The sequence below is a fragment of the Agelaius phoeniceus genome, chromosome 9, assembly GCF_051311805.1.
Source record: "Agelaius phoeniceus isolate bAgePho1 chromosome 9, bAgePho1.hap1, whole genome shotgun sequence".
NCBI lineage: Eukaryota > Metazoa > Chordata > Aves > Passeriformes > Icteridae > Agelaius > Agelaius phoeniceus.
Window position 1 is genome coordinate 28245685 of NC_135273.1, and position 8811 is coordinate 28254495.

Sequence of the window (8811 nt, forward strand, 5' to 3'; positions counted from 1 at the left end):
AGTACGAGCAGCCTGTGAATCCTGGCCATGCACTGCTCTCACTCAGCAGGAGTGGCCTGAAAAGAACCATGGCTTTGCTACAACTGCTTTGTAGCCCCAACAAGCAAGTGCTTGGCTTGCTGTGAGCCTCTTCCCGTGCACCCTTTTGCTGCCTCCTCCCTCAGCCACAGAAATGCTCCCCCAGCCCAGACACTTTCAGAGTTTCTTTCTTACACAGCCTCTCTAAGCCAAGAAAACTGCTCAGCTCTATTCAGGAGATCTCTGACAGCCTTCAAAGGATTGCTAATTCCAGTCTGCTTTAAAAACACAGAGCATTCTCTCCCTTGCAGCTTTTGTTTTTTGCCCTCCCTGCTTTAGGTCAGCACTTGTTGGGCCCATAAAGCACCCCAGTAGAAACTCAGCACACCTGGAATTCCCTGGAGCTCCTGCAGAGCTGAGGGCAGGGAGATCACACACTCCTTGGCAGGGCCATCACATTACTAACACCAAAGCAGGTCTCTGGAGGAGACTGGTGCACCCCTGGCTGGCTTGGGTTAAGGGCTGACAAGGGTTAACAGTGTTTGCTCCTCTCTGCATCACCCCCCCTGCTCACAGAGCTGCTCCCCGGGCAGGCAGGGCTGGATTAGGCTGCAGGAGCAGCCTGGCTGACACTCGGTGCAGGAGCAGCTCCTGGGCTCTGCAGGCAGCACAGCCCAGGAGCTGAGGGGACAGCAACCAGCACCTGGGAGATTGCACGGCTGGGCAAGTTTAAAACAACCTCTGAAAACACCCCACTGAAGGAAGCACCAAAATCCCGTTGTGGCTTTGGTCTTTTGTTTTTGGTTTGTTTTTTTTTTTTTTTTACTTTTTGTGAAGGACTGCAAGCATTTCAGTTGCTATGTCTGTTCAGGAGCCATATGGAAAAATCAGTTCTGTCCTGTTAAACTGGTTGCACAGTTTTGGTTTTCATCTGCCTACAGAGATCTGAAAAGTCTGTGTTCTTTTCTGCTTTTTTGGCAAAGAAAGCGAGTGGTCTGAGGAACATCTAGCCACGAACAAAATAGGTAAGTACAGTATTTTTTGTGTAACATATTTCCAATAGTCTGAGAATATATTGTTTGTGTAATTGAGTGAAAATAGCCTTTGGGATGATGCTCTCTTTGGGATAAGCTGATTATAGGTTTGCTGATCACTTGGTTTGTTTGTTTTCCTGGACAAGAAACCTGAGTTGCTGTGGTATCAGTGTGGTTTGCAAGATCCTGTCATTTAAGCAGCAGAAAGACTTTTTTTAAATCCTCTCCAAAGCACAGAGCAACTCAGATTCACTGTCAAAGGTGAAGCAAAATATTTGGGGTTTTATTTTAAATCTGTAAGCTATAATTAGACTAGAGGAATAACCAAGTGGCAAAGTGACTCAGAGTCATAAGGAAAAGCTCTATTATAAGAGCATTAAAATGGAATTGATATGGAAATCTTATCTATTCTTTCAACTTGTTCAGATGGTTGTTTAAGCCTGCATTCAACCAAGTGCTAAAATAGTACAAGCAGGCAGAGAATAAACCAACTTTTTCTGGCTGTTGAGAGGGACATTCAGATGACTTGGTAACCATAATTTCCATAATCATCTCACTGATACTAACTTGACTATGGGAATCACAGATTTTGTACATAAAACCCTACAGATGGCTTCAATGCTGTATTTAAATGTATGTTTGAAATGGATTTAAAAAGGAAGGGGTCCTTTTATAAAGTCTGTTTAACTGCAATGGACAGCAGGTGTGCTGAACTGGAGATCTGACTGCCTAAAATCTTCCACACTTTTACAGGCACTATGGGGAAAGAGCTGATCTCAGAAAGAACTGAAAATTACAAAGAACTGAGCCTTTGTCTTGCATGTTTTCTCCCCTCACCAGCCAATAATCAGATTTAACCAGGATCTTTACTCCTTGCTGCTTGTAAGATGCAATAGGCTACTTTTTCCTCAAAAAAGGGATCTTGCACACAGAGCTCCCTCTGCTTTCCAAATCCCTGAGCTACAGCTGGTACCTGCACTGAAGGTCTCTGCCCCTTCCACTTTGATACTTTCTGAAACTGACCATGGCAGACAAAGAAGCTGTAAGTTATAGTCAATAACTGCACTGCCAAAGTTTCCTGTGCTAACTGGAGCCTCCTCCTCCTCTGTGCAGCTCTGGCCAATGCACACAGCAGTTTAAATATTGTCAGTATTTGCTGGGGACTGGTTTTGTACTTTTCTTTCATAGATTCCAAGCTGATAATAAAGCCTGTTGAAAAATGGGACATAAGTGATTTTTAAAAAATCTCTTGCCAGGGTGAATACAAGTTGTTACAGCTCCAGTGAGCAGCAAATGCTGAGACAGGCTGGAAGTGATGCAGGTATGAGAATGATAAGCAACACAAAAATCTAAAAACAAGATTATTGCCCTACAGTGATAAAGCCTTCTTCCAAATGAGATCCACAGAGCTTAAAGTCTAATTACCAGTTCAGGGATTCTTATCCAAGATTCTCCACCTTTGACCAAACAGTATCTTACACAGCTCTGGATAAGTTACAGTGATCCTCTTATCTACAGATGCCTACTGTCCCAGTGGGCAAAACAAAAATTCAGTGATCTCTGATAGAACAGCAGAAGCAGGGTTTGGGACATAGGGACCTCCTGAGAGTATTAAAGAGACAGTTCCATTACAAATAGCTCAGCCTTGAAATTTACTAAGTGAACATCAAAAACTAGAAAAAATCTTTTAAATGTAATTTTCCACTCATTCTGATAGCAGTAAAACTAATTTTTAAAATAATTGTCATGTTGCACTTGTGCTGCATTGGCTACGTTTTTTTTCCTCTAATTAAAGACTTCATAGCAGTTTCTGCAATTAAATCTTTGCAGAGAGATCCTCAGAGGAACATTTCCGTGAACTTTAAACAACTCAGCAAAATGGAGACTTGCACTATTTGAATTCCTGGCTTGCTGGGATTATAACAAATACCAGGAAAGGCACAGAAAGAGAGGGTCACATTACTTTCTCTCCTATGACAGCCATTTCTGTTCACTTTTGTCACCCCACTTTGCAGTACTGAAGATGTCCTGGCTCTGGCTTTATCTTCCCCTCCATCTTCTCATGGCAACTTGTTTGTGCCATTCTATAAAAGCACCCACCACCAGCTCCCAACAGAGCTTCAAGAGCAACCTCTTCAATTTCTACCACTCCCTGTTACTTGCAGATGGTAAGGAAACTACAATCCACCTGCTGAAGGATATACCCAAAAGGTAAGAGCAAATCAGCCACTCCTATTCTCAGAGACATCCCCATGTCACTGGGAATTGCACACTACCAGGATAAGCCAAGAATCCCTGTGTACCTGCAGGGCTCTAGCAGTGCACACTGAAATGCCAGAAAAAATGCCCTGCTCCTCAAGGGTCATTACACTTCCCACAATCTGGGATGAACCTCTGAGATGAAATTTAGATTCCTGAGCACATTTCAGCAGCTTTCTCTGCTGTCAGAGCAGCAGCAGAACTGATACAGGATGGGTGCTCCAGCAGCAAACAGCTGTGTCACAAACAGCCCAGCTTCAGCTCTGCAGACAGCAGCCATCCTCCATTCAGGGTGGGATACAAACATTTTACCTAGCAAATCCACTACCCCAAAAATCAATAGAATACCTGCACAGACATCTTATCAGGAAATCTGCCACTGCCCTGCACACTAAAAGTGGTTTTGCTGAATGGCACTACAACTTGCTAAGATCAAAAGTGCTTTGCATGTGGAAATTCCACATTCTTCACCTTCCCAAAATATCTGAAAAAGTCTTTTACCATACCCAGATGTGTAGGTGATCTAGATATTACAACTGGCACTGCATATGGGTAGCAAAGATCAATCTGCTTGTTTGGGAAGAGATGCACTTTGGACAGAGCCCAGCAAATACAGATTTTGACACACACCCGAGCGGCCATGGAGCAGAGGGTGAGCCAGATTGCTCAGCCTCAACATGCACTGCACAGAAAAACTGGCACATGTTACATAATGTGACCATGCTCACAAGAGCAGAACTAGGAGCTCTCCTAGTTAAAGAACAGGGGTATTGAAACAATGAAAAGGAGTTTTTCTATGCTTTTGTGGTATAACACTAAGACTGCAATTAGGAAGTAGTTTAGCATGATCAGGAAGGTTCTCCTGAACCCCAGTCATCCAAACAGGAAGACAAGCAAGGACAAGTTTTGGCTGAGAGTAAAAGACTCAAGAATGTGGAACTGATTCCAGGGAAGCTTCACTCTGGCCTAGGAGCCATGTCCTGAAAGCCAGCCACACCTCCAGGCTGACAGGGTCTGTCCATAGGGGCTGTGCTTGTCTCACTGGTGAACAACAAAAAAACCCTTGGATTGCCAATTGCCTTCATTAAAGTGCAGAGTGAGGCACCCAAATCCAAGCATTTATATGGCCAAGTCCATACATTATAGACCCTGTATAAAAACCAACAGAAATAAAACAGAGCAAGACAGGAGGTTGGGCTTTTTCAAGGCAGGAATCAAAACCTGACCAAAGAGACTGACGGCACTTGGTGGTGCTCATGCATAGGAGCCTCTGACACAAAGGCAATCAAGGCAGAACTGGCAACAGATGATTAGGGAGAAGGCAGCCAGCTAAATCACATCCATCATCCAAAATAACCAGCTAAGGACAAGATACAATGCTCACCCAAATCTTGGAAAAAAAACTCAGAGGGAAAAATATTGCCTTCAGTGGATAAATCTTTCAGCAAACACATGTGGATTAAAAATAAATACCCCACAGCCTGTTTTCTTCCCACAGCTGAAGACTGCAGACACTCATCATCCCTTTGTGTGGATGCACCTCAGAGAACAGTCATTTCTACCCAAAACAAAGTGACCCATGTCAGAACGGCTGATTACAACGAGTTTTGGGCAAACCTGAATTCCCTGATGCATTGCCTCTATTTCTGTTCACATTTACAGGTACTACTTTGTTTTGGAAGAGGGCAGGGCCCTTGCCCCTTTCTCGATAACAGTGACTCCCTGTGATGTTCCCATTGAGTGGAGCATACTTGTGTACAAGCCTCCACCAGGAAAAGCAGCACCAGGTGAGGCCTTCAGGCTGCCCAAGCAGAGGCAAAGAAAGCTCAGGTTACTCATGGATAACTGTGTTACAGGAAATTTCCCACAACCCTAAACATTTTGTGGTTCCCTCCTTTAAATTGCATGGACTGACCCAGTTTCTGTGGGTAAAACATGGAAACCCATCAGATCTTGCCCTCAACACAAATAAATTAAGGATTAGATATTAAAATGTCTACATCTAAGGTTAATATTTGTGAACAACTGCAGGTCTTCCAGGCTGCACAAACAGACCAACTTCATAAGCTCTTGGTACTGGGCTGAACTCCCCTCTGCTGCCTCAGTTATTTTCTGTGGCTTAGGTCACTCGAGACAACTATTTGCTCCCCACATGAAGCAGAGAAGACTTAGCCATTTATTCTTGCCACATCTGCCATGGCAGTGGGTTCTATACTGCCTTTACCCTTAAAGGCAATTCCTTTCCCTTGCATGATTTTTTAAAATTAATTTTTCAAACTAAAAATCTAAAAGCTGCCATTAACAAGTTCTGACCTGTCAAGCAGGTACACCTGACATAGGAGTTCAAATTACACACCTTTGAATTGATAAGTTTTCGCTCTTCACAAGACAATGGCCTAAAACTAATCCAAAGAAAAAAACCTAGCACAGAAATAATGAGTCTCCTTAAAGTACCCTAAGATATAGCAAATAGGAGAAGAAAATTGTAGGGGCATCAGGCATGATACAAGCCAAGCTTTTGCAAGTTGTGGTTTCATAATTACAGTATTTTTGAAAACATAATTCTACAGCTGCACTGCTAAAATAAAAGCTTCTCAAATTTTAATTTAATAAATTGCCAGTAGCAACATATTTTTACTAAAACATATTTTTAGTTATAATTGCTGCTTTCAAGAAGAAAATACAATGTTCCCTAACAGTAAAACTTGCATGATGTGCCTTATTTCACATCTTTGAAAGCAGAAGTTACAAGTCTGCCTTTTGCCTGCAGGTGACCATGATACACAAGAGGTCTCCAAATCTCACAAGGCTTCAAGCATGGTGTCCACTCTCTTCAACTACAAGGGAAATTCTGTAGAGACCTACATGGGAATGTCTTCCCATTCTGCCCTGTACCTGCTGGAGTTCCTGTCCACGGAGAGGGACACACACATCACCGTGTACCTGACAACTGACACCACGTCTGGGCACCTGTACCCAGAGCTCCCGGGGGATCCACGCATCGATGTCATTGGCATCGGCCCCACAACGGTGACCCTGGCCTGGAAACACAGCCCTTCTGTCCTGCAGCACAGCGAGGGCATCCAGTACTGCCTCCTGGTTAATGAAAAGCACAACTACAAGAGCTTGTGTGCTGCTGAGACAGCCATCAGATCCTCTGGAATGAAGCTGCCACCCACGGTAGCTCTGTCCCTCTCTCCATACCTTCTGGAGCCACAGCAGGTGATGATACTGTCCAACAGTGAACTGAGCATCATCAACAAAGTGAGCAGTGGGGAAGTCAGGCAGGTGTGCATGGGCACCAAGAACACCTACACAGTGCCCAACCTCAGCCCCAGCACTCAGTATTACTTTGATGTTTTTATTGTCAACCTCCTCACAAACGCCAGCGCCGCGTACACCGGGACATTCGCCCGGACCCTGGAAGAACCTGAGCCCAAGGTGACAGAGCTGAAAGATGGCAAAGTGATTCATGTGGTCCTGGATGGGAAAAAGCAGAAATTCTATAGTCTGCAGTACCAGGCAAGGCACAAGAAAATCCACTTCACCTTTCAGTTGTGTCGGGGCCAAATACGGGTTCACATAACAAGGAACGGCAAAACAGTGGCATCAGAAAACCTCTCTGGGCTGAGGTATTTCTCCCTGAAGGGAAAGCTGCTGGACACCTATTCAGTGCAGCTGAGGTCCACAGAGGAATCTAACTCTTCTGTGAAGGTACTGGCATCCCCCCATTTCCACAAGCCCTTATTCCCACTTCTTCCAGAGAGCTTAAAAATCAAATCCTTCAGTAAACTGAGAACATGCAGGTCTGTGACCATTGCCTGGCTGGGAACACAAGAGGAGAGCAAGTACTGTGTGTACAGGAAAAGGATTGAGGAGGATCAGATCTGGAGGGAGCTGCAGAGTGCAGACAGGTGCTCTGGGCCTGAATCTCGGCACAAATCAGAGAAAGTGCTGTGCAAGTACTTCTATGACCTCAACCTCCAGCGAGCCGTCACCACAGAGACCATCAAAGGGCTGGAGGCAGGGACACTCTACTTGTTTGATGTTTATCTCTTTGGGCCGTCTGGCATCCCTGTCAGATATCACAGCAAAGTTGTGAAGACCAGGAAAAAATGTTGAAGGTTTTGAATGAAAGCCCGAAGTGAGTGAATGCAGGTAGTATGGAAATCTACTCCAACCCAAGTCAGAGCCCCTGCAGTTTGAACTATGCTGACAAAAAAAATTTCAAGCTATAAGATTCTACAGCAAAACACATCTTAGGTGATTATACGTCTTCTCTCCTGTGTAAGGTGGGGTGCATTTTTTCTTTCCTTGTCTCATTCAAACATTAAAAACAGAGTTGTGAAACACTCATACATATGGAAATAAAATAGCCCAAGAGTACTCACGAGAAATAGACTGGTTACCTAAAATGCTTCTGAAATCCAGCACAGAAGTGATGGGGAAATGCCTCACATGAAGCACACACCATTGCTCAAGTCCCAGAGATTTTTCCACTATCTGTAACTCATGCAGCTAATGAGGAACTGAGAGATCTCACAAATCAGACTGCTCTTGAGAAAGAGATTCCTCACTGCTTGAGCAAGAAAGGAAACAAAAAGAAATTGAAAAAGCAGTGGAACTGATGTATAGCTCGATGCATTGAGTAAAGCAGGCTGAACTACATCTTCCCCTATTAACCTGTATGCTTGCTTGGTTTCATTCCTACAGATAAACTGTGCTTGGTTAGAAACAGACAAAATTGAGGCCAGGAACTGGCTCTGGATCTGGCTTTTCTCAGGAGTGTACAAATACACTGCTGTGTTACTGCCCACAGAGAAAAGCAGCAACTGAGGAATCTTGCCATGGAAAGATTTGTCAACTATAGCCTCTGAAATCAAGCCCATGTCAGTGACTCTGTGATTCCTGACTGTAATATATTCATTCTTTGCATCCTTAAGCCAGCCTATATCAATGAATGCATTGCTTTGAGAAAAATTAAATGTGGTTTTCCTACTAAATTTCATGGAAGGAAAATATTTGTAATAAAAATTCTGACACACTTTGGTTGTCTTGTTTCCTTGATTACCTTCCATATATGACATGAGACAGGGTTAAAAAAGACAATTAAGTCTTCATGAACTCCCTTAGGTTCATTTCCAATTATCAGTAGAAAGTATTTTGTATGTAGGTTCTTGGCAGGCCTGGAATTTACATATGAAGAGATACAATAGCTTCACTAACCAAGAGGTTGCCAGAGAAATTTTGCCTGTAGTAATTCTTTTTCCTCTACAATTACACTAAACACATACATAAATTATTAAATCCATTGTTGTGTATTTGTCTTGCAGTTCAGGGTCATCAAAGTCCCAGTTTACTCTGAACAATTATTCCATCCAAGTGTGTTTGGAGGCCCTTGGTAAGGACAGAAGCAGTCCTGTGTGCAGGACCAGGGTTGTGTTTCCTGCTGCAAGGACTCTGAGCCCTGTGCACACTGTCCAGAGCACTCTGTGCCTGC

General features: G+C 43.7%; 1 protein-coding gene across 2 annotated transcripts; it reads left to right on the forward strand.

Annotated features, from left to right (window-relative positions):
• The first annotated feature begins 410 nt into the window (after window positions 1-410).
• On the forward strand, window positions 411-8356 carry LOC129123184 (protein NDNF-like). 2 transcript variants are annotated; one of them, XM_077183347.1, is made up of 5 exons: window positions 411-1043; window positions 2309-2373; window positions 3068-3263; window positions 4974-5098; window positions 6082-8356. In XM_077183347.1, exons 2-5 carry the CDS (start codon window positions 2346-2348, stop codon window positions 7431-7433), a joined length of 1701 nt encoding a protein of 566 aa, XP_077039462.1. In that variant the 5' UTR covers window positions 411-1043; window positions 2309-2345; the 3' UTR covers window positions 7434-8356. The 2 variants fall into 2 exon arrangements, with proteins under 2 accessions (XP_077039462.1, XP_054493416.1); XM_054637441.2 differs by lacking the exon at window positions 2309-2373 and having other exon boundaries at window positions 418-1043.
• Window positions 8357-8811: the final 455 nt, after the last annotated feature.